This window comes from Saccopteryx bilineata, chromosome 7 (assembly GCF_036850765.1).
Source record: "Saccopteryx bilineata isolate mSacBil1 chromosome 7, mSacBil1_pri_phased_curated, whole genome shotgun sequence".
Lineage (NCBI taxonomy): Eukaryota > Metazoa > Chordata > Mammalia > Chiroptera > Emballonuridae > Saccopteryx > Saccopteryx bilineata.
This window is the reverse complement of record NC_089496.1, coordinates 72139891-72165780: the sequence shown is the minus strand read 5'-3', so window position 1 is coordinate 72165780 and position 25890 is coordinate 72139891. Positions and strand designations below refer to the sequence as shown.

The 25890-nt window shown below is 45.3% G+C and overlaps 1 protein-coding gene across 4 annotated transcripts; it reads left to right on the top strand.

The window, feature by feature from the left end:
* The first annotated feature begins 599 nt into the window (after window positions 1-599).
* On the top strand, window positions 600-25885 carry HYKK (hydroxylysine kinase). Of its 4 annotated transcripts, XM_066238213.1 has the most exons (6): window positions 604-710; window positions 858-903; window positions 8389-8753; window positions 10487-10626; window positions 15871-16054; window positions 24618-25885. In XM_066238213.1, exons 3-6 carry the CDS (start codon window positions 8408-8410, stop codon window positions 25076-25078), a joined length of 1131 nt encoding a protein of 376 aa, XP_066094310.1. In that variant the 5' UTR covers window positions 604-710; window positions 858-903; window positions 8389-8407; the 3' UTR covers window positions 25079-25885. The 4 variants fall into 4 exon arrangements, with proteins under 4 accessions (XP_066094309.1, XP_066094310.1, XP_066094311.1 ...); XM_066238212.1 differs by lacking the exon at window positions 858-903 and having other exon boundaries at window positions 600-702; XM_066238214.1 differs by lacking the exon at window positions 858-903 and having other exon boundaries at window positions 620-675.
* The last annotated feature ends 5 nt before the right edge of the window (window positions 25886-25890 follow it).

Below are 25890 nucleotides of genomic sequence, written 5' to 3'. Positions count from 1 at the left end.
CTTCAGTTCTTCATCAGTACTAGGAGTGTGCAGACGTATTGGGTAAGACCATTTCACGTTGTAACAGGAATCTGGGAACTTGGTCTCCTGCAGAACGCAGTCAGCCTGACCTTTGGGACCTCCAATCAGAACTGCAGTTCCTCGGGCCTGGATGCTAAGGCGGCCTCCGGGATGCGTGCTGCCAGCAGGAAGGCAAGAAAGGAAAAAGGATGCGACACCTATAACCCCGAGAGAAACAGCCCACGAAGCCTCCTACGTGGACAGGGCCCATTGCGCGGTGCCACTAAATAGCGGGAAGCCTGCCAGAGAGGGGCCCAGGGGCGGGGCAGGATTTCGAAGAGCCAGTCAGAGATGAGAAGCCGAGTTCTGCGGAGAGGCAGCCACATTCTGATTAGGAATGAGCACCCAGAGAAGGCGGGGCCTGACTGCAGACTGCCAATCAGAAGCCTGATCTTTGATTTTTTTTTTTTTGGTCGCCTCCTAGGCAGGCTGGGGCAGGGCCTTGTATTCCCATACTCTACGCTGATTGGCGGAGGGGGTTTCTGAAGAGCCAATCAGAAGTTAGGGTTTGCAGACTGAGCAGGGGCGGGTACAGGGTCTGCAGTCCGACTCCACCACCTGAAGGCCCCGACGTGCAAGCGTCAGACTTCAGTCCGCGCTGCTGGACAGCGGGAGGTGCCTCAGGACCGTGGGTCGTGCAGGGTGAGCGGGTGGGGAAGCAGAGGCAAGCCCGGATCCATGGGGGCGGTCCCGAGAGCTGGGAGGCTAGCTGCGAGTCTGGGAGTTGGTTCCTCGGGCTCCCCTCAGACCCACAGGTGTGTGACGGCCCCCTTCCCCCTGACCCCAGAACTGTGAAGCGTGGAAACTCTCGAGGAGATGATGCGGCGCACGGCCCGGGGCCAGGTATCTGAGGCCCCACTGGCCCTCATGGCACCCTAGCACTGTGAACCCAACCTGTGTGACTCCGGCGTCTTGGGTCAGCAGCCATCTGCAGCCCTCTCGTTCACCCCACCCCCACCTAGCGGGAAGCCCCTGGGAGCGTCCAGTCGTACGTTGCCGCTGTCCTTGAAAACCAGACTGTACTTTCCCTGCCTGTTTCCGGACCCCCTTTGGGGTAACGTTACGGGAGCCTCTGGAGAGAAGGCAGCCAGGTTATACCTGGGCCGGGTGTTGGGGTACAGACAGAGGGTAGGTTTGGAGCACAGGCCAAGGCAGAATTTACTGGACTTTGTAACGGGAGGGGAGTGAGGGAGAGGAAAGGATCTGTCTGGTGTCCAGTACACAGAGTGCGGAGTTTAAGGTCCAGCCCCTTGGTTGTAAAACAAAGGTTGTGAGATTCTGGTGTGAGACTGGTAACTGGAAAACATTTGCCTCCTGAGGGCTTTTTCAGGAGCTAAGTAAAAATCTCTTGTCAGGGAACATAGACCAACTACAAATAGGGTTTGGAGTCCCATCCTCGCCTTGTCCACACACTTGGGAGACATTTCGTTAAACACCCTTCTTTGTATTTCTTTACTTTCAGAAACTGACTTGATCTGTGCCATTAGCTCCATTATTTGGAGTCCTTCTATACAGAGCAAAAAGTGCAAATTCAAGCCCCCCTTTGGAAGCACTGATTGTTAGAGCTACAAGGGACTTTTCCAACTCCCCATGAGAGGCTAGATAGCAGAGTTGGGACTAAAATACCCTGTATATTTTATTTCTTCTAGTGTAGCAAATTTCTTTCTCCAGTTTTTTTTAAGCGAGAGAAAGACAGACAGACAGGGACAGGCAGACCCGAAGGGAAAGAGATGAGAAGCATCAACTCATATTTGCGGCACCTTAGGCTGATTGCTTTCTCATGTGCCTTGACCCTGGGGACTCCAGCTGAATCAGTGACCCCTTGCTTAAGTCAGCAACCTTTGGGCTCAAGCCCAGAACCCCCTGTGCTCAAGCTGGTGAGCCCACAAGCTGGATGAGCCCATACTCAAGCCCTGACCTCAGGGTTTCAAACCTAGGTCCTCAGCGTCCCAGGCTGATGCTCTAGCTACTATGCCACTGCCTGGTCAGACTTCTCCAGTTGTGTGTGTGTGTGTGTGTGTGTGTGTGTGTGTGTGTGACAGAGATAGAGAGAGGGACAGCTAGGGACAGACAGACAGGAATGGAGAGAGATGAGAAGCATCAATTCTTTGTTGTGGCACCTTAGTTGTTCATTGATTGCTTTCTCATATGTGCCTTGATGGGGGGTGGCTACAGCAGACTGAGTGACCCCTTGCTCAAGCCAGCGACCTTGGGTTCAAGCTGGTGAGCTGCCCTCAAACCAGATGAGCCTGCGCTCAAGCGTGACCTCGGAGTTTCAAACCTGGGTCCTCTGCGTCCCAGTTTGACACTCTATCCACTGCTCCACTGCCTGGTTGGTCTTCTCCAGTTTTTAAATTGTGATAAAATACAGATAACCAGCACTACAATTTTTATTACATCAAACTGTCTTTTGATGGCTAGAGCTGCCAACATTGCTTTATACTGATTTAGAGAACAGGACTGTTCAAGCAGAAGCTTGACAAACCCCATTCAAGGATATTGTAGGAATGTTTTGTAGAATGGAAGGGAGATTGGTTTTCACCAGTTGCCTCTCAGGTTCCTTCCAACTTTAAGAACATACTTCATAGCAAAATCAGAAATATTCTGACATCAGTTTTTTTCTTAATACTTTTAGGAATTGAAAAATTACTCCAGGAGTCATTTTGGAGTTAAAGTGTTAGTTCACATTACATTCTGAATAGTGGCTTTATACCCGTTTATAAATCTCTGGACAGAATGTTAAAATTCCATGTCAAGTCAAGTCCAAATGCAGTGTGACAGGATATACTGGTTCCCAGAAGTTTCAAATGCAAAGATTGTTTTGAAACTCCATTCAAACTTTGTCACAATATCTTTAGTGAACCAAATCTAAACAATTTAATTTGCTCCTAAAAGCAAATGCTCTAGTCAGAAAGTAAACATGAGAAGTGATTGGCAACAATGCAAAGACCATAACAGGTGGTGAGAACAGCCGGTGGCACAGGAGCTTTGTAAGTTTAGAGGCAGAGAAATCAATTTGGGTAGGAGGATCAGGGAAGGTGGGGATGGAGAGGGGAGTCCTAGTTGAGGTTTATACTCTATCACAGGGGTAGTCAACCTTTTTATACCTACCGCCCACTTTTGTATCTCTGTAAGTAGTAAAATTTTCTAATCGCCCACCGGTTCCACAGTAATAATGATTTATAAAGTAGGGAAGTAACTTTACTTTATAAAAGTTATAAAGCAGAGTTACAGCAAGTTAAAGCATATAATAATAATTACTTACCAAGTACTTTATGTCGGATTTTTGCTGTTTGGCAGAATAAATTTTTATAAAATGACTTCCTATAGTTAAATCTATCTTTTTATTTATACTTTGGTTGCTCCACTACCCACCCACCATGAAAGCTGGACACCCACTAGTGGACGGTAGGGAGCAGATTGACTACCACTGCTCTATCACTAAGTCATCAGGCTGACTTGGAGCTGTGAAAGGGCCAGGGTTATATAGGAGAACCCTAGTGTATCTCCCTGAATTATATACCCTTTCCCTCCCTGGAGTACCTTGAGCTTTGGCTTTCATGGATCTGAAGTACTAGACATTGACAGGCGTATGGTGGTCTGGTTTAGGGAGCTCTGAGAAAGTCCTAAGATCCCACCACACTTCCTTGCCCCAGCTAGTTTCTCAAGGGCTCTTTTTCTTCTTCTTCTTTTCCAAGTGAGAGGAGGGGAGAGAGAGAAAAGACTCCTGCATATGCCCTGACTGGGATCCACCTGGCAACACCCATCCTGGGCCAATGCTTTCCCTATCTGGGGCCATGCTTGCCACCGAGCTATTTTTAGCACCTGAGGTTAAGCTCCAGGTAGCATTCCTCAGCTCAGGGGACTGATGTGCTGGAAACAATCAAGCCATGGCTGTAGGGGAAGAAAATAGAGAGAAAGAGAGAGAGAGAGAGAGAGAGAGAAAGAAAGAAAAGAGGGAGAGGGAGGGGTGGAGAAGTAGCTGGTCACTTCTCCTTTGTGCCCTGACCAGGAATCAAACCCGGACATTCACACGCTGGGCCGACACTCTACCACTGAGCCAACTGGCCAGGTCTGGCTTTTATTTATTTTTTTAAGGTAAAATTTACATTGAGTGAGATAGAGCTTATGTCACTTAAGTTTTAACAACTGTATACCCATGTAACCAAAGTCTAGTCAAGGTATTAAAACATTTTCCTCCCAGAAAGTTCCTTCATTGCCACCTCCTGGGAGAAGCAATAGCTGCTCTGATTTCCATCAAGAGCTAACTGTTCCTGGGTTTTATTTATTTATTTTTTATTTTTTTATAAATAAATTTTTATTTTAATGGGGTGACATCAATAAATCAGGGTACATACATTCAAAGAAAACATTTCCAGGTTATCTTGTCATTTAGTTCTGTTGCATACCCATCACCCAAAGAGAGATCATCCTCTGCCACCCTCCATCCAGTACTCTCTGTACCCCTCCCCCTCCCCCTCTCCCTCCTTCCCTCCCCCCACCCCCCATAGCCACCACACTCCTGTCCATGCCTCTTAGTCTCGCTTTTATGTCCCACCAATGAATGGAATCCTGCAGTTCCTGTTTTTTTTCTGATTCGCTTATTGCACCCCGCACAATGCTACCAAGACTCCACCATTCCGCTATAAGTGATCCGATGTCACCATTTCTCCTAGCTGAATAGTATACCATGGTGTATATGTGCCCCATCTTCTTCATCCAGTCCTCTATTTTTTTTTTTACAGTGATTAAAAGCCTTTAAGCAAACTTTTGGCCAATACAGCAACAATCCCTAAAAGAGTAGTGACCTTAGCATGTTCCCCAAGTCCAAGTTGGCTCCATCACCATGCCAAATCCCTGAAAAATGCAACCCAACCACAGTTCAGTCTGTTAGGAGCTGTCACAGGGAGCAGGAGTCCAGGAAAGTTCCCCACAGGAAAAGTCCGCATGGCACTGGAATTATTGTCACCATTCTATACTTTGCAGCTCATGTCCAAGTCCCAGTGACCGCTGCTTCTAGCTGGTAATGATTCAGGTAGACTGGAAAAAGCCAATTGCAGCATGCATGGATATGGAGATTCTGTTCTCCTCTGCCTGGAGAGTTGAGACCAGGTTGCTTTTCCCTGGAGCTCTGTGACTGTGGCCTGGTAAAGAGAACCTTGGGATACACTAAGCTGGGTGGCAAAGGTAAATTCATAATACAAGTTGGCAAAAGGAGGAAAGAGAGCTCTAAATTAGGAGTAGGTCCCAGCCTGAAATATGAGTGGGGCATTGAGGTAGGAGGGATAAAGGAAACACTAAATATTAAGCAAAGCAGCAGAAAATAGGACTATCAACACCCACAACAGAGATCTTTGAGGGAAGAATAAAAAACCTGACTATTCAGGCAAAACATAGTTAAGTGGCCCTTGTGCGAATGAGATCAGTTTACCTGCTTCTTGGAAGAAATACCCTAGGCTCGTCCACAGTGTCGTAGATGGGGCCGATGGCCCTGGGCACCTTCAGCCTTCAGTGGCAAACCCCAGCTTTCTGGGCAAGGTTAAGTCATAGGTGGCTGGAGCAGGGCTGGAAGAGACTGAACCCTCCCTTAGAGGAGCGAGGGAGAAGCCCACCTTCCAGTGTCCCTGTTTCCTCACAGCAGAGGCCCTGAGTTTTATTTTTATATAAAACTGCATCCCTTGAACAATAATCAAAATTGAACCTTAAGCCTGACTTGTGGTGGCACAGTGGATAAAATGTTGACCTAGAACACTGAGATTGCCGGTTCAAAACCCTGGGCTTGCCCGCTCAAGGAACATACAGGAATTGATGCTTCTTGCTCCTCCTCCCTTCTCTTTCTTTCTTTCTCTCTCACCTATCTCTAAAAAAAAGAATAAATAAAATCTTAAAAAAAAAATTATACCCTAAAATGCAATCCACCCTGAAGATGTTATTATTTACAATTTAGTATGAAGGAAGGATTGGAATAAAGCTTTTGGAAAAAGAAGAAAGGGAGCCTGATCAGGCGGTGGCGCAGTGGATAGAACGTTGGACTGGGATGCGGAAGACCCAGGTTCGAGACCCCGAGGTCGCCAGCTTGAGTGCACGCTCATCTGGTTTGAGCAAAAATTCACCAGCTTGGACCCAAGGTCCTTGGCTCAAGCAAGGGGTTACTCAGTCCGCTGAAGGCCCATGGTCAAGGCACATATGAGAAAGCAATCAATGAACAACTAAGGTGTCACAATGCGCAACGAAAAACTAATGATTGATGCTTCTCATCTCTCTGTTCCTGTCTGTCTGTCCCTGTCTATCCCTCACTCTGACTCTCTCTCTGTCTCTGTAAAAAACAAAAACAAAAAAACAAAAAAAAAAAGAAGAAGAAGAAGAAAGGGAGATTGTGAGGAACTTAAATATTTGGTCCCCGAAGGCCTGCATTGCCATATATATATATATATATATATATATATATATAACCAGGAAATATGCCAAGTATTCTATCAGTTTATTACTTAGTGCCTTATAACTTGTTTTTCTGAACAGCTTTTAACATTTTTTTTTTAAAGGAAATCTTCTTTTTTAAGCTTTTTTTTTTTTTTATTTATTCATTTTAGAGAGGAGAGGGAGAGCCAGAGAGAGAGAGAGAGAGAGAGGGGAGAGACAGAGAGAGAGAAGGGGGGGAGGAGCTGGAAGCATCAACTCCCATATGTGCCTTGACCAGGCAAGCCCAGGGTTTCGAACCGGCAACCTCAGCATTTCCAGGTCGACACTTTATCCACTGCGCCACCACAGGTCAGGCCGCTTTTAACATTTTTATTGTTTAGTATATTCATGACTGTGACTTAACTGTTCAGATGTCACAGAACCTCCTAAGCTCATCTTCAGACCTCTCAGGGTACCTCACATCAGTCAGCACTTTTATGTTTGAAAGTATATGTGATGAGCTAGATGATTTATTTATTTATTTGTTTTAGCGAAAGAGGGACAGACAGGAAGAGAGAAGCATCAGTTCTTCATTGAGGCACCTTTGATTGTTCATTGATTGCTTTCTCATATGTACCTTGACTGGGGGGCTACAGTGACCCCTTCCTTGCTCAAGCCAGCTATCATGGGCTCAAGCCAGTGACTTTGGGCTCAAGCCAGCGACCATGGGATCATATCTATGGTCCCATGCTGAAGCGGGCAAACCAGCGCTCAAGCTGGTAACCCTCATTCAAGCCGGTGACCTCAGAGTTTTGAACCTGGGTCCTCTGCGTCCCAGGCCTACGCTTTATTTACCGCACCACTGCCTGGTTAGGCAATGATGATTCTTATAATTTAACAAAATTTGTTAGAAAGAAAAGTAATATCACTGTATTTGAAATTATATTTTAATACAAACTAATGGTAATATAATCAAAAGGACATCATCATAGATTAGGTATCTAGAGAGCTGAGTTCTTTCTTTTTTAAGATTTTATTAATTTGCCTGACCTGTGGTGGCAGTGGATAAAGTGTCAACCTAGAACACTGAGATCACTGGTTAGAAACCCTGGGCTTGTCTGGTCAAGGCACATATGGGAGTTGATGCTTCTTGCTCCCCCATCCCTTTTCTCTAAAGATTTTATTTATTCATTTTAGAGAGGAGAGAGAGAGAGAAGGGGAGGGGAGGAGAGGAATGGGAAGCAGCTGCTGATTTTCACGTGTGCCTTCACCGGGCTAGTCTGGGGTTTCAAGCTGGCAACGTCACATTCCAGGTCAACACTTTATCTACTGTGCCCTCACAGATCAGGAAAGATTTGAATTTCTACTATAACTTGGTATGTATTTTGGGGCAAGGCAGTTAATCTCTCAAAACCTACTTTTTTTCTTTTAATAAAGTTGGTAAGGTAGGGCAAGGGAGGAATTGGACCAAGTAGTACCAAAGTGCTTTTCAGGTCTGTGTTCTGTCCCTGGAAGCATACCTTTGCAAAGTGAGTTCACTTATTTTTTTTCTTTTTATTGAATTTATTGGAGTAACACGGGGTAACAAAATTATATAGGTTTCAGATGCACACTTCCACAAGACATCATCTGCACACTGTATTGTGTGTTCATGACCCAAAGTCAAGTCTCCTTCAATCACCATTTATTCCACCATACCCTATTCCACTTCCATCCCCTCCTGCAAAGTGGGTTTAGAAATAATTTATGGTACAAGTATTTTTATTCACCTGCAAAACATCTACTTCTTTATCTCATTTACTGATTTCATTATTTAACCTTATGAGCAAAAATTAATAATCAGAAGTACAGAATCAGTGTTGAAAGACATTGGCCTGTCTTAAGGAAAGTCATTTAAATAAATATGTTCATTATATGTCCCCTTTCTAGTTTGTTTCCTCTAGACATAATGTCGAATGGAGGCGACCAGCGATCACAGGCTTGTGCCAAACCCACTTTCAGTGAGGCACAAGCCTGTGCAGTAGTGGAATCAGTATTTGGATTGAAAGTTTCCAAGATCCAGCCACTTCCTAGCTATGATGACCAAAACTTTCATGTGTGCATTTCAAGAACCAAAGACACTACCGGTGGCCCAACTGAATACGTCCTCAAAATAAGCAACACTGAGTCTAGCAAAACCCCAGACCTGATTGAAGTGCAGAGTCACATCATCATGTTCCTGCAAGCGGCTGGGTTTCCAACAGCCTCTGTGTGTCGGACCAAAGGAGACAACATAACGTCCCTCATGTCTGTAGGTAAGAGCCCACCAACTCACCAATCGTTGCTAGTCCGTGTACATTACTGAATTTTGGTTACAAGTAGAAATACCATGAACAGGCTCATCGTTCCAAATGTAGACACGGTTATTTTCTCAGCAGTTGGGAGAAGCCACAGCATCATCAAAGGGGCAATGGGGGCTCTGGTTCAGAAGTAGTTAGAGCCAGGATCTGGTGTAACCTGATAGATAAGTAGTAAGTGGGGACATGTGGAAATTCGGAATTTTTTTTTTTGAGCAGAGTGCATCAGACCAGCTGTTTTTGGTGCTGTGGTGTAATAGAATAAATACAAACTAGAAATCAGAAATTTTATTTCTTTTCTTTAAAAAAAATTTTTTTTTTATTAAGTGAGAGGCTCCCACATGTGCCCCGACCAGGATCCACCCGGCAAGCTCACTAGGGGGCAATGCTCTGCCCATCTGGGGCCCCTGCTTTATTGCTCAGAACTAAGCCATTTCAGTGCCTGAGGCAAGGTCCCAGAGCCATCCTCAGCGCCCAGAGCCAAGTTGCTGGAACCATTCGAGCCATGGCTGCTGGAGGAGAGGGGAAGGGGGGGAGGGGTGCAGAAGTATATGGTCGCTTCTCCTGTGTGCCATGACAGGGAATTGAACCCCAGACTTCCACACGCCAGGCCGATGCTCTACTGCTGAGCCAAGTAGCCAGGGCCTTTGAAATTAGGAATTTTAGATCCCAGCTCTTTCATTATTGTGTATGTGAATGGGCATACCACTTACATTCCTAAGGCTGCAAGGCCTTATCTGTGAGAATTAGTCCCTTTCACCTATAAATGCTAAAATGCTACGATGTACCTAATTGAGTTCTCCAAGTAGCAGCCTGAAACCAATTCCTAGTAGTTTTTTAAGGTCTGAAATTTTGACTGTTTCTCTCCCAATTGTTCACCCATTCTTTCTTAATGTATATTGCTCCAAACAACAGAGGCTTTACAATCCTTGAGAAATAGTCATGTCCTGTGTTGCAAACAGGCTGATTCTCAGTTTGCTCCTGCAGAACCTATGATTCTGAAACAGTCATTTTTTTTTTCTTTTTGAGAGAGAGAGCAACAGAGACAGACAGGAAGCGAGAGAAACAAGAAGCGTTAACTCAGAGTTGTGGCACTTTTTAGTTGTTCATTGACTGCTTTCTCACATGTGCTATGACAATGAGGGGGCCTCCCACTGAGCCAGTGACCCAGCAACCTTGGGCTTCAAGCCAGTGACAATGGGGTCATGTCTTTGATCCCACGCTCAAGCCAGTGGCCCCACACTCCAGCCAGATGAACCTGTGCTCAAGCCAACAACCTTGGGGTTTGGAACCTGGGTCCTCAGCCTCCCAGGTCGATGCTCTATCCACTGCACCACCTTCTGGTCAGGGAACAGTCATTTCTGTCTGACACACTTTCCTCAGTTGTGAGCTTATGAAAAAGTGTCTTTAGGCGTTCATTTGCTAGAGTAGGTAATTTATGTTTGGAGCCGAGGCCAGCAGAGTTGAGGCTCTAATTTTGTTGGCATATATGTGACTGATTCTGTTTGTTCTAAGGTTCGTGTGTTCTGCCTTCTTTCTTCATCCTCTCAGACCTGTCTCGTAGAATCCTGCTGATTGTTTTAGGTTAGCACATTTTTCTCTTGTTCTGTAATTTCTATTATTCTTTGCAATAATCACAAAGGTAGAGTAGCCTCTGATTTTTGACAGGCCGTATTCTTCCATTCATCTAGATACTGGTTCTGAAATCAAAAGCTACTTGGTGAGGCTGCTGACTTACCTCCCAGGAAGACCGATAGCTGAGATTCCCATCGGCCCCCAGCTATTATATGAAATTGGGGGACTGGCTGCCAAACTGGATAAGACACTGGAGGTAAGATTTGGAATTTTATTTTGTTTACAAGAATTTCTTATTTTTCTGGGTTTGGTTTATTTTATTTTAAAAATAAACCCAGGGTCAGGCTCTCTTTTTATATATGGGGCAACCTCAAGTGTTATAAGGGAAACAGGATCCTAGATATGTGACTTGTATTTTTCTGAAGCTAGAAACGGGGAGAGACAGTCAGACAGACTCCCGCATGCGCCCGACTGGGATCCACCCGGCACGCCCACCAGGGGGCGACACTCTGCCCACCAGGGGGCAATGCTCTGCCCCTCCGGCGTCGCTCTGCCACGAGCAGAGCTACTTTAGCGCCTGGGGCAGAGGCCAAGGAGCCATCCCCAGCGCCCGGGCCATCTTTGCTCCAATGGAGCCTTGGCTGCGGGAGGGGAAGAGAGAGACAGAGAGGAAGGAGAGGGGTAGGGGTGGAGAAGCAAATGGGCACTTCTCCTGTGTGCCCTGGCTGGGAATCGAACCCGGGACCTCTGCATGCCAGGCCGACGCTCTACCACTGAGCCAACCGGCCAGGGCCGATATGTGACTTTTTTTAAAATTCATTTTAGAGGAGAGAGAGAAAGAGAGAAAAGGGGGGGAGGGAGCAGGAAGCATCAACTCCCATATGTGCCTTAACCGGGCAAGCCCAGGGTTTCGAACCGGCGACATCAGCGTTCCAGGTCGATGCTTTATCCACTGCGCCACTGCAGGTCAGATTGATATGTGACTTTATGACAGTAAGGCTTCTTTCTGCCCAGGTCTGTATACTTCAGTGGTATATTGGCAAGATTACGTACATTTTTACAAATTCATGGTACTCTATGCTGCTCATTGAAAACAGTCTATATTCACAAGTTAAAACCTGCAGTTTTCATCCAGATAAACTGTAATCGGATAGAACTTTGTATAAAGCAATAGCTAAGTTACAAGTGGATTAAAATGATTTGTGTTAAGGATGTTTTTGTTCTACAGAAATGGTATCATGTATGACAGGTATTTACCCAGACCCACCTACAAAACGTTTTCATTTATTCAACAAACGTTCACTGAGTACCTCTTACATGCCAGGCACCAGGGGTAAGGGACGGATTCCCCTGTCCTAGAGACGTGTGTTCCAAAGAGACAGATAAACACTTTAAAAAGAAATTACAGTTTGTATGAGTAAAACACTTCCAATCACTCAGGAAATTCTGTCCATTCAGCCTCTCAAATGTCCCTGGAATCCATCTCCCCCTCTGCATTGCTGCCTTGGCTGTCCTCACCACTGCAGCCTCCCTGCACTTAGCGGCTTTCTCCTCCAATTTGTTCTTTTTTAAATTACAAATCTGACCATGTTGGTGGCATAATTAAAATCTTTCAGTGGCCTCTACTGTGTTTAAAATAAAGGCCAGTCCTGGCAAGAAGGCTTGTTTGGCTAGAGCATCGTCCTGAATAACAGAGGTTGTTGATTTGATCCGTGGTCAGGTTACCTACAGGAACAGATCGATGTTCCTGTCTCTCTCTCTCTCTTTCTCTCTCTGCTCCTCCTCTGTCCCTCCCCCTTTCTCTCTCTCTCTGAAATCAATAAATTTTAAAATTAAAAAATAAACTAAAATAAAAGCCAAAGCCCTTAGTATTTCTTTTATGCAAGGCCCATTGTGGCCTCGTCCCTGCCTCTGCCTGTCTCATTGTCCTGGGTCTGCCCTTCCTGCTTTTCTCAGCACTAGTATAGAGCTTCCTGTAGTTCCTTGGATTAACATGCAGTGTCATGCTTACAGCCTTTGCCATTTTCTCCACCAATAATACCTTTTCCTCTGCTCTGCAAAACTTCTGCTCGTGTTTCAACACACAATTCAAACATCACGTCCACTGTAGTCAGGAGATTCAGAACCATGTCATGTGACAAATAATTGAAGGAACTAGAAAGGTTTGCTCTGCAGAAGAGAGGACACTGAGAGGCAGGAGTCGGAGTCTGACTTCAGGTATCTGGAGGATAGTCATGTAGGAGAAGGACCAATCCTGCTGAAGATGGCCCCAGAGGTCACTGCTGGAACCAGTGGTGGACACTAATGGAGGCAGATTTTAGCTCAGCAACAGGAAGAACATGAGCCTTCCCAGTAAGAGCAAAAAGTAGCTCCTATGAGAGGTACACAAATGCAAGCCACATGAGAACTTGCCAAGGAAATGGTAGTGAACAAGCATCAAGGGAGGGTTTGCAAACTCCAGGTCATGAAAGGGAGTATTAAAATAAATTTAGTAGAACATTTTTAAAGATATAGAGTAAAATATTGAACACCTAAACATATCACATGTAATGGTCTACATATTGTTTACTAAGACATTTTTTCTATATGTGTGTGAGAGTTGCCTATATACTGCTCTGTGATGTAAAATATATTTCTTACATGAGAGATCATGTCCAAAAAATGTGAAAGCTACTTCATAGAGTGACCACCAAGGCTCCTTGTAACACCCACTCCATGAAAGAGGCCTGGACTGTGGTCAGCAGCCCTGATCCTCCTGCAGCCCCAAACAGCAACTATGATCCTTCTCTGATCTTCAGTTTCCCCATTTGTAAGTGGTCAAAGTATAAGAGCTCTTCCAGTTCTAGAATTTTCTATTCTGAGAACATTCATTTATTCAGCTGATCTGTTGAGCAATGCCTTCTATGCGCCAGGCACTGTTGTAGGTGTGGGGATACAGTAGTGAACAAAATAGACCAAAAACAAAGCTCCTGCCCCTCATGGAGCTTACATTCTAGTGAGATGGACAGTAAGGTAAGTGAATTGTGGTGACTCTTATACAGCAATACGTGCTAAGTGCTAAAGAAAAAATAAGCAGAGAATAGGGATACAAAGCATTGGATAGAGCCTGACCTGTGGTGGTGCAGTAGATAAAGCATCGACCTGGAATGCTGAGGTTGCTGGTTCGAAAGCCTGGGCTTGCCTGGTCAAGGCACATATGGGAGTTGATGCTTCCTGCTCCTTATCCCTTCTCTCTTCTATCTAAAATGAAAAATAATTTTAAAAAAGCATTGGACAGCCTGACCAGGTGGTGGCGCAGTGGATGCGAAAGATCCAGGTTCGAGACCCTGAGGTCACCAGCTTGAGCGCGAGCTCATCTGGCTTGAGCAAAAAAAAAAAAAAAAAAAAAAAAAAAAGCTCACCAGCTTGGATCCAAGGTCGCTGGCTCGAGCAAGGGGTCACTCGGTCTGCTGAAGGCCCCATGGTCAAGGCACATATGAGAAGGCAATCAATAAACAACTAAGGTGTCGCAACGAGAAACTGATGATTGATGCTCTCATCTCTCTCCGTTTCTCTCTGTCTGTCCCTATCTCTCTAACTCTCTCTCTGTCCCTGTAAAAAAAAAAAAAAAAAGCATTGGACAGAGCGTTCAAAATTTAGATGGAGGGGTCAAGGGTTCTCCCAAAGAAGGTGACTTGAGCCTGACCTGTGGTGGCGCAGTGGATCAAGCATCGACCTGGAATGCTGAGGTTGCTGGTTTGAAACCCTGGGCTTGCCTGGTCAAGGCACATATAGGAGTTGATGCTTCCTGCTCCTCCCCACCTTCTCTCTCTCTCTATCTTTCTCTCTCTATGTCTCTTCCCTAAAAATGAATAAAATAAAATAAAAATAATAAAATGCTTGGCTCACATTAAAAAAAAAAAACAGCCTGATCAGGCGGTGGCACAGTGGATAGAGCGTCAGACTGGGATGCAGAAGACCCAGGTTCGAGACCCTGAGGTCGCCAGCTTGAGCGCGGGCTCATCTGGTTTGAGCAAAAGCTCACCAGCTTGGACCCAAGGTCGCTGGCTCAAGCAAGGGGTTACTTGGTCTGCTGAAGGCCCGCAGTCAAGGCACATATGAGAAAGCAATCAGTGAACAACTAAGGTGTCGCAACGCACAACGAAAAACTAATGATTGATGCTTCTCATCTCTCCATTTCTGTCTGTCCCTGTCTATCCCTCTCTCTGACTCTATCTCTATCTCTATAAAGAAAAAACAAACAAACAAACAAACAAAGAAGGTGACTTGAGTAAAGACCTGGTGGAAATAAGGGCATTGGCCGTATGGTTATCTAGGGAGCATCAGGAGGAGGAAACAGCAAATGCGAAGGCCAGAGATGGGAACATGTCTGGATTGTTCTCTGACCAGCAGGAAGGCTAGCGTGGTATAGGAGAGTGAGCAAAAGTGGAAGATGAAATCAGAGGCAACAAGGGGGCTAGGCAGATCATGTGGGGAGAACACCTGTCTTCATGCAATTAAGAGGGTCGAGTGAGGCCCTGGCCGGTTGGCTCAGTGGTAGAGCGTCAGCCTGGCGTGCAGGAGTCCCGGGTTTGATTCCCGGCCAGGGCACACAGGAGAAGCACCCATCTGCTTCTCCACCCCTCCCCCTCTCCTTCCTCTCTGTCTCTCTCTTCCCCTCCCGCAGCCAAGGCTCCACTGGAGCAAAGTTGGCCCGGACACTGAGGATGGCTCCATGGCCTCTCCCTCAGGCACTAGAATGGCTCTGGTCACAACAGAGCGACGCCCCGGATGGGCAGAGCATCGCCCCCTGGTGGGCGTGCCGGGTGGATCCTGGTCGGGCGCATGCGGGAGTCTGTCTGACTGCCTCCCCATTTCCAACTTCAGAAAAATACAAAAAAAAAAAAAAAGAGGGTTGAGTGAGAAGGGAATGTGCACTCGGAACTGTGTGGACCTGTGCAATAGGAAGTTATCACCATTTGTGGATGGATGTAAGTGGGCGAGTCAGTGCCTGTGGGAGGATGCCCACTCTCTCCCCAAGGCACTCCTCTCAGGCCTGCCCCTTGCAGGATGTGGTCATCTTCTTTTTTTTTTTTTTTTTTTAATGAGATTCTCATATTAATTTGTAATTATTTATTTATTTATTTATTAAGAGGGACAGATAGGGACAGACAGACAGGAAGGGAGAGAGATGAGAAGCATCAATTCTTTGTTGCAGCACCTTAGTTGTTCATTGATTGCTTTCTCATATGTGCCTTTACCGGGGGGCTACAGCAGACTGAGTGACTCCTTGCTCAAGCCAGCGACCTTGGGTCCAAGCTGATGAGCCTTGCTCAAACCAGATAAGCCCGCGCTCAAGCTGGTGACCTCAGGGTCTCGAACCTGGGTCCTCCGCATCCCAGTCCAACTCTTTATCTGCTGAGCCACCACCTGGTCAGGAAGGATGTAGTCTTCTAACACAGATCTTTCAGTACTGGTTTCTCTGACTGCCAAATGTAAAAGTTTCTCGTTTTTGATTTAGAAATTCCATCACCCGAAGTTAAGATGTCTTCATCGGGAGAACTTCATCTGGAATCTGAAAAATGTTCCTCTTCTGGAGAAATATCTATATGCCTTGGGCCAGGATCAAAATTGTGAGATTGTGAAACAGGTCATTCGCCTCTTCAAGGATGAAGTGATGTCCAAATTAACTCATTTTCGGGAATGTGAGTATTCCCTCAATCAAATGAGTATTTTTCTTGATATTTAGATTGTCAGATTTCAAATCAGCAGGAAAAGTGTGGAGTTGAAACCAGAAAAAATGACCCTCAGGCCTGGTGTCTGTCACCATGAAAATCAATTAATTACACAACACAGGTGCTGATGAGAGGAAAGCGGTTTATTCAAGGGCTGGCCATCTAAGAAGATGTGGGGACTCCTGTCCTTAAAAACCCATCTTCCCACCCTGGCCGGATAGCTCGGTTGGTTAGAGCTTCGAACCAAAGCAGAGGTTGCTGGTTCAATCCCTGGACAGGGCACACACAGGAACAGATCTCTGTTCCTGTCTCTCTGTCACTCCCACCCCCTCCCTCCCTGGCTAAAATCAATTTTAAAAATTTTAATTAAATTTAAAAACAAAAACATATTCCCCTTTGGTGCAGGCAGAGATTTTTATGAGGGAGAAGGAGGGGCAACGAATAAAACAGAACAGAGGAATCCAAAGGAGGGGGTTGAGAGTTCTTTGCTGAGGGGACTCCGCACAATTTGATCAGATAAGTGGATGAAGGTCCCTGTAGCTCTTGGAACTGCCACAACTGAAAGCCTGAATTTGTCTCTTTGGTTGTTACAGGAACTGAAGCTAACAAGTAACTTAAGTTTTATTTTATTTTATTATTTTATTTTATTTTATTTATTCATTTTAGAGAGGAGAAAGAGAGAGGAGAGAGAGACAGAGAGAGAGAAGGGGGGGGGGAGGAGCTGGAAGCATCAACTCCCATATGTGCCTTGACCAGGCAAGCCCAGGGTTTTAAACCAGCGACCTCAGCATTTCCAGGTCGACGCTTTATCCACTGTGCCACCACAGGTCAGGCCAAGCTTTCTTGTTTCATGTAACAAGCAAGAGTCCACAGGTTCCCACAGTCAAGCTGTCCTCTTTGGCCTTGAGCAAATGAGAATGAGAACTGAAGCCCCAGAGTAGTGGGAGTGAGGGTAAGGTCAGGAGCTTATGCTTATTCTTCTTGCTTGGATTTTAATCCTTGATGTGCATTAGCTGAAGGGGAACAGACCTTTTTTGTTTTGTTTTGTATTTTTCCAAAGCTGGAAACGGGGAGGCAGTCAGACAGACTCCCGCATGCGCCAGACCGGGTTCCACCCAGCATGCCCACCAGGGGGCGATGCTCTGCCCATCTGGGGCATTGCTCTGCCGCAATCAGAGCCATTCTAGCGCCTGAGGCAGAGGCCACAGAGCCATCCTCAGTGCCCAGGCAAACTTTGCTCCAGTGGAGCCTCGGCTGTGGGAGGGGAAGAGAGAGACAGAGAAGAAGGAGAGGGGGAGGGGTGGAGAAGCAGATGGGCGCTTCTCCTGTGTGCCCTAGCTGGGAATCGAACCTGGGACTCCTGCACACCAGGCCGACGCTCTACCACTGAGCCAACCAGCCAGGGCCAGGGAACAGACCTTTTAACTGTAATGAGAGCTTGGTCAGAGTACAGGGTTGACCTTGGCAGGTTGGCTCAGTGGATAGAACATCGGCCAGGATTATGGAATTCTCAAATTTGAATCTTGGTCAGGGCACACAGGAGAGGCAACCATCTGCTTCTCTCTCCTTCCCTCTCTCCCTTCTCTCCTTTCTTCTCCCCTTCCCTTTCCCCCTCCCTCTTCTCTTTCCTCTCCCCCTCCCTCTCCTTCTCCTTCTCTCTCTCTTCCCCTCTCACAGCCAGTGGCTCTGTTGGTTCGAGCATTGGCTGAACACTGAGCATGTCAGCCTCAGGTGCTGAGGATACCTCGGTTGACTCAAGCATCAGCCCCAGATGGGGTTACCAGGTGGATCCCAGTAGGGGAACATGCGGGAGACTGTCTCACTATTTCCTCTCCTTTCACTTAAAAAACAAAGTACAGAATTGATTATATACATTTGACTTGTTATAGAATACATAACTGTGATAACTAGTAGTATTGAGTCATGGTTATAAGAGCAACAAACTGGGACCCTGGCCAGTTTGCTCAGTGGTGGAGCATCAGTCCAGCTTGTGGAGTTTGTATGTCTTGGCTTCGATTCCGGGTCAGCACACACAGGAGAAGTGACTATCTGCTTCTCCACCCCTCCCCTTCTCTCTCTCTCTTCTCCTCCTGCAGCCATGGCTTGATTGGTTCGAGTGAGTTGGCCTCAGGCACTGAGGATGGCTTGTGGACTCTGCCTCAGGTGCTAAAAAAATGGCTCCTTGCTGAGCAATGGAGCAATGGCCCCAGATGGGCAGAGTATCACCCCTAGTGGGCTTGCCTGGTGGATCCCAGTCAGATCACATGCAGGAGTCTGTTTCTGCCTCCCCTCTTCTCACTAAAATTTTTTTTAAAAAGAGCAACAAACTGGATTTAACATTTTATAGGCATCCTTTCATAAAATTGCTTTGTTAGTACATTCTTTTGTGTGTGTGTGTATTTTTCTGAAGTGAGAAGTGGGGAGACAGAGAGACAGACTCCTGCATGCACCCAACCAGGATCTACCCAGCATGCCCACCAGGGGGCGATCCTTCGTTGCAACCGAAGCCATTCTAGCACCTGAGGCGAAGGCCCTGGAGCCATCCCTCAGCAGCTGGATCAACTTTTGCTCCAATGGAGCCCTGGCTGCGGGAGGGCAAGAGAGAGATAGAGAGAAAGTAGAGGGGGAAGGGTGGAGAAGCAGATGGGCGCTTCTCCTGTGTGCCAGGAATCAAACCCGGGACTTCCACACGCCAGACCGATGCTCTACTGCTGAGCTAGCTGGCTAGGGCATTAGTACATTCTTATTTAGCTCTATTTTATGGCTAGTCAGACCAATATCAGACCAAATTAGTAATATAGTTATTCCCAGTTACAGAGTTACAACATAGCTTTATTAAATCTTATAATTTTGCCCTATTTATTCCTGTTGCTTTTATTTTATTTTATTTTTTTTTTTTTACAGAGGCAGAGATAGACAGGGACAGACAGACAGGAACAAAGAGAGATGAGAAGCATCAATCATCAGTTTCTCATTGCATGTTTCGACTTAGTTGTTCATTGATTGCTTTCTCACATGTGCCTTGACCGTGGGCCTTCAGCAGACCGAGTAACCCCTTGCTGGAGCCAGCGACCTTGGGTCCAAGCTGGCGAGCTCTTTGCTCAAGCCAGATGAGCCCGCGCGCGACCTCGGAGTCTCGAACCTGGGTACTTCCGCATCCCAGTCCGACGCTCTATCCACTGCGCCACCGCCTGGTCAGGCTATTCCTGTTGCTTTTAAAGAATAATACTTTTACTTTCCTTAAAATGGGTACATTTGACCTGACCAACGGTGGTGCAGTGGATAGAACATTGACCCAGAATGTTGATGTGGCTGGTTTGAATCCCAAGGTTGCTGGCTTGAACATGGGGGTTGTCAACACAATTCCAAGGTAACCAGCTTAAGCCTAAGGTCCAGCTAGCCTGACCTGTGGTGGCGCATGGATAAAGCATTGACCTGGAATGCTGAGGTCACCAGTTTGAAACCCTGGGCTTGACTGGTCAAGGCACAAATGGCAGTTAATGCTTCCTGCTCTTCTGCTTGAGCAAAGGGATTGCTGGCTGAACATGAGCCCGAGGTCACTGGTCCTGTCCCTGTCAAGGCAGGTATAAGAAGCAATCTAATGCACAACTAAAGTGAAACAACAAGTTGATGCTTCCATCTCTCTTTATCTCAAAAAAAAATGTTTTAATGGCTATATTTGAAGCCCTCTTCCCTCCCTACTAATTTACATACATGTTTAATATCATTGCTACATACATGTGTATTCATTATTTATGGTCCCTTTTTTTTTTTTTTTTTTTTTTTTAGGGAGTGAGAGAGAGAGGAAGGGAAAGAAATGAGAAGCAAGCCCTGGCCGGTTGGCTCAGCGGTAGAGCGTCGGCCTAGCGTGCGGAGGACCCAGGTTCGATTCCCGGCCAGGGCACACAGGAGAAGCGCCCATTTGCTTCTCCACCCCTCCGCCGCGCTTTCCTCTCTGTCTCTCTCTTCCCCTCCCGCAGCCAAGGCTCCATTGGAGCAGAGATGGCCCGGGCGCTGGGGATGGCTCTGTGGCCTCTGCCTCAGGCGCTAGAGTGGCTCTGGTCGCAACATGGCGACGCCCAGGATGGGCAGAGCATCGCCCCCTGGTGGGCAGAGCGTCGCCCCTGGTGGGCGTGCCGGGTGGATCCCGGTCGGGCGCATGCGGGAGTCTGTCTGACTGTCTCTCCCTGTTTCCAGCTTCAGAAAAATGAAAAAAAAAAAAAAAAAGAAAAAAAAAGAAATGAGAAGCATCAACTTATCGTAGCAACACTTCAGTTGTTCATTGATTGCTTTCTTATACACTTCCCTTGATCAGGGTGCTCAAGCCGAGCCAATGACCCTTCACTCAAGCCATCTGAGACCTCAGCAGGTTGACGCTTCATCCACTGTGCCACCACCAGTCAGGCTCTATGGTAGTGTTTTTGTAATGATTTTCTCCCCTCTCTAGCAGTTTGAAAACTAAATTTTTTTCTATTAGTTGAGTGGTTATCCTAGAAATTCTAATGTGCATCTTTAACTTACTAAAGTCTAATGTTATTTAAAACAGTACAAGGACCTTAAAGTGCACTTTAATTATACTTATCTCCTCATATTATATTATGCTCTTGTTGCAGTAAACTTTAATTTTTCCATTGATTTGAGAGAGAGAGGGAGAGAGAGAGAAGCATCAACTCGTCATTCCATTTAGTTGTTCCATTTGGTTGTGTACCCATTGATTGCTTCTTCCCTACTCATGCTCTGATCAGGGATTGAACCTGCTACCTTGGTGCACTGGGACAGTGCTTTATCCATGGAGCCACCCAGCCAGGGCCTAAACTTAATTTTTACACTCCAAAAGACATTATTAGTTTTGTTTTATGGTCAAGTTTCTTTAGATTTATTCCTATATTGGCTTCATATATTCCAGAACCTCAAATCTTCTGACTGTAGTCATTTTTTCCTGCCTGAAATATACCCTTTAGAATTTCCTTTATAACAGTTTTCTAGTGGTGAATACTTTCTGATTTTGTCTGAAAATGTTTTTATCTTTTCATTCTTGAAGGATATTTTCACATCCTGTAGGATTATAGGTTTCAGGGTTTTAAAATTTTATAATCCAACTATCTGCTACCTTCCATTCCTGCTGAGAGGTCAGCTGTCAGTCTGTTCTCCTTTAAAGGCAATCTGACCTTTTCCCCTTTGGGATGCTTTTAAGATGCTCTCTTTTTCTTAAATGATTTTTTCCCCCTTACTCTGCTTGCATTTCTCATCTCTGTGTGCGCATATTGTATTTCCTTAGTTACAGAAAGTTTTTTCCTCTTACCCATTCTCTCTTCTCCTTTTGGGACTCCAGTCAAGCTAGTGTTAGACAATCTCACTGAGTGCTCTGTGTCTGTTACCTTCTCATCTGTGTGTGTGTGTGTGTTTAATCTTTTTCTCTGTGCATTTTGGATAATTTTCTGACCTATTCTCGAGTTTATCCATTCTCTCTGTAGCTAACTATGTCTAATCTGTTAAACTCATCCATTGCATTCCTTTTTTTAAAGACTTATTTATTGATTATTTTAAATCCTCATGTTTAGATTTATTTACTTACTTATTTTTAGAGAGAGAGAAGGGGGGAGGAACAGGAAGCACTACTTCTCATATGTGCCTTGATCAGACAAGCCCAGGGTTTCAAACCGGTAACCTCAGCATTCCAGGTCAACCTTTTTACCCACTGCGCCACCACAGGTCAGGTTATTTATTAATTTTACAGAGAGAGGAGGAAGAGGGTGGGTAGCAAGAAGTATCAACTCATAGTTGCTTCACTTTAGTTGTTCATTGCTTGTTTGTTGCTTCTTGTATAGTATGGGCCTTGACTGGGCAAGCCCAGAGTTTCGAACCAACGACCTCAGCATTTAGGGTCAATGCTCTATCCACTGTGCCACCACAGGCCAGGCCTCCATTTTGGTTTTAATTTTATTCATTGTTATTTTTTTCAGTTTTAGAAGTTTTTTATTATATTTCTAGAGTAATTTCCTTGTGACCAGAGAACATACTGTATACCAGCACACAAGGAATTAAGGTACCATGAGCAAGAATCAAAAGAAACTGAGCCAGAGACTTCAGCAACTAAAGCAGTTAGACACAGGATATATTCATACAGCAACCTGGTTTGGAATTTGGTTCCAAGGCTATAATTTTGTCCTTCTGCCTCTGTGGACCCCCAGTCGTCTAAGCAATGGGTTGGTAGCAGATTTTGTCATCCTTTTATGAGTTGGAAAGGCCCTACCACTTGCTTCAAACAGTGATCCTTTAACCCCCGACTGCCAGGTGGAACTTTCTTTTTTTTAAAGATTGTATTTATTGATTTTAGAGAGAGGGGGAGAGAGAGAAAGGAAAAGAGAAAGGTGGGAAAGAGCGGGAACCATCAACTTTTAGTAACTGCTTCTAGTATGTGCCTTGACTGGGCAAGCCCGGGGTTTCCAACCCACGACCTCAGCATTCCAGGTTGACGCTTTATCCACTGAGTTACCACAGGTCAGGCCTGGTGGGACTTTTGTTCTTCTTCTCCCAAAGTGGTAAAGCACATTGCTGATCTGGAGCACAGTACACAGACCTGCGACTTTATTCTTTCTCACTACTTGGTATTTCTATTCTGTTTTTTTTTGTTTTGTTTTGTTTTGTTTTGTTTTTAAGTGAGAGTAGGTATCCTGCATGCGCCCTGACCGGGATCCACCTGGCAACCTCCGTCTGGGGCCAATGCTCTGCCCGTCTGAGTTCATGCTCAGAACCAAGTTATTTTTAGCACCTGAAGCAGAAGCTCCAGGGAGCCATCCACAGCACCTGGGGCCAACATGCTTGAGTCAATAGAACCATGACTGCGAGAGGAGAAGAGAGAGAAAGAAGGGAGAGAGAAAGAGAGGAGAAGCAGATAGTTGCCTCTCCTATGTGCCCTGACTAGGAATTGAACCCAGGACTTCAATATGCTGAGTCAATGCTCTACCACTGAGCCAACTGGCCAGGGTTCTGTTCTGTTTTTTTAGTTTATAGATCTACTTTTTGAGGCTAGCTGTATCTTTGTTTTCTTTTTATCATTCCTAAGTATATTGAGCACAGGGTTGTTATCAAAGAATGAATTCACTCTGCCATCTTGATCAGAACTTCTTTTCTTCCTTTAATTCTCAAATTTAATGACTTGTCACTTTTCAGACACTAAATAGCTGATTCACCTCTTGATAGGCCACTGGACATATGAATAGAAGCAATGAAACAAGAGGTTCCCGTATATACAGACTACATTCATGAAATAGCATATTTTATTAATTCTAAAACACTATTGTACAAGATGTACCATTACTTTAGGAACCTCTAAGGAAGAAAAAATATTGCCAGTGAAACTAGGAAATGGTACTGGTTGTATGATGCCTCCCAATTTTAGAAATGTATTGTTTAGAATCTATTGTTTACAGTGATATTTATTATTTCTATATGCAACTCACTATGCTACATTCCTTCAGCATGACTGATACAATCCTAAGCCATATAGAATAAATCAGTTATATTTAGAAGTTAATGTTGTGGACCACATCTCACATAGTATAAAGTACCCGACTCACTGCTTCAGTGCTCATGGATGCCCCATCTCCTCTTAAATCTTAGAGATTTAGATCAGTGTTTCTCAAGCTATCCATGGTAAACCACAAGTTGGGGTATTTTCCCCCACTCATTGCAGCCTGTTATATGGTCTTACTGTTCAAGATGAATTCATGGCTTGCACCACAAAATGACTTACATATGAGTTTGACAACACCCAGACTGGTCTATACTCTGATAATAAGGCCACTGATCACACTCTTAGATTATAAATTGCTATAAAATTTTCTAAACTCTGATTTATGGGTTTTTTTTTCCTCACACAGACTAGTAACAGTTTATGGGCTAGCACTATACCACAGAGCCCCACTTTGAGTAGTACTGACTTAAAATATCACCATCTATTCCAGTAATCAAAAAACAAGAAATTATTTTACTTAAAGAAAAGTAGGGCTCGGTTCTTTTTTTTTTTTTTTTTTTTTTTTTTTTTTGGTATTTTTCTGAAGTTGGAAACGGGGAGGCAGTCAGACAGACTCCTGCAAGCCGCAAGCGCCCAACTGGGATCCACCCGGCATGCCCATCAGGGGGCGATGCTCTGCCCATCTGGGGTGTTGCTTCACTGTAACCAGAGCCATTCTAGCGCCTGAGGCAGAGGCCATAGAGCCATCCCCAGCGCCCAGGCCAACTTTGCTCCAATGGAGCCTCCGCTGTGGGAGGGGAAGAGAGAGAGAGGAAGGAGAAGGGGAGAGGTGGAGAAGCAGATGGGCGCTTCTCCTGTGTGCCCTGGCCGGGAATCGAACCTGGGACTCCTGCACGCCAGGCCGACGCTCTACCACTGAGCCAACTGGCTAGGGCCGGGCTTGGTTCTTTTGTCTGTGATTACTCATTAAATTATTTGAATGGCCATGCCTGACAAAGAGAATGACTGGAGTGATTAAATGACTGTTTTTGCATAGCTTGATCTTTCTCCTTTTAGGTATCAATCATGGAGATCTTAATGACCATAACATTTTAATAGAGTCCAGCAAGTCAGCCTCTGGAGATGCTATGTATCACATATCTGGGATTTTAGACTTCGATGACATGAGCTATGGCTACTATGTGTTTGAAGTGGCAATCACCATCATGTACATGATGATCGAAAGCAAGAATCCTATACAAGTAGGTGGTCATGTCCTTGCAGGGTTTGAAAGTATAATCCCACTGACACCTGTAGAGAGGGGTGCTTTGTTTCTACTTGTGTGCAGTCGTTTTTGTCAGTCACTTGTCATGGCTGCGTACTCTTGCCAGCTACACCCAGAGAACAAAGAGTATCTCATGATTACTGCAAAAACCGGCTGGAAACACTTACAGCAGATGTTTGACATGGGCCAGAAAGCTGTAGAAGAAATCTGGTTTAACACTGCCAAGTCCTACGCATCTGGGATCTCCATGTGACTGGATAAAAGTTCACATGAACTTGAGTGTAATTAACTAATGGGACCAAGTCTAAATCTATGAGGGATTTTTCTGCACAGTTAAAAATGAATTGATATGTGCTGGCCACAATACAATATAGAGATGATGTATTATAGAATTGTACACCTGAAACTTACATAATTTTATTCATCAATGTCACTCCAATAAAGGCAATTTAAAAAAATGAGTTGATGGAACAGATCAGTGCATGTGAAGCCACTAAGGTCTTCAAACAATCTTATGATATTTAAAACAAGAAATACTGCATGAGCAGCCATGTTTTTCTGTGGGTCTTGCTTGCCTTGTGTATGAAACACGCAGAATGATATTTTGAATCAAATAATCTATCATGGTCTATTCCAGACCTAGACAGGTGTTCTAGCCTCCCAAAAAGCTTAAAACATGAATAGTAGATAGTTTACACAGGGATTAAGGCAGAAAGGAGAGAGGGATAATGAAAACATTTAAAAAATGAGTTTCAGTATGAAGAGAGATGCTGTTTGTGCGGTGATAGTTCGTATTGTTGGCGGAGAATCCATCTGACAGATGAAAGGCAGGGGAGAAGACTGAGGAGCAGTGAGCAGAGATGGGGGTACACACTGGTGCTGTCCTAGGTGACGGTGCTGTCCTAGGTGACAGTGCTGAAGGGAAGTGAACATAGCGCGAAGATGTAGGGCTGGATTAGCTGTAACTCCATTTTCTCCTTCGCGGGGTTCTTCCTGCGCTCTCGCCATCCTATGGCGCCTCCTTCCTTAGCTTGAGGACCCCGCCGGCACCGCGGGATCCCATCT

What these genes read in the sequence shown, in the direction of transcription:
- HYKK (XM_066238211.1), top strand. Translation starts at nt 739, where the DNA reads ATGGGGGCGGTCCCGAGAGCTGGGAGGCTAGCTGCGAGTCTGGGAGTT. An exon ending in AACTGGATAAGACACTGGAG is followed by an intron (nt 10,627 to 15,870) that starts GTAAGATTTGGA and finishes TTTTTGATTTAG; the next exon opens with AAATTCCATCACCCGAAGTT. An exon ending in ATTAACTCATTTTCGGGAAT is followed by an intron (nt 16,055 to 24,617) that starts GTGAGTATTCCC and finishes TTCTCCTTTTAG; the next exon opens with GTATCAATCATGGAGATCTT.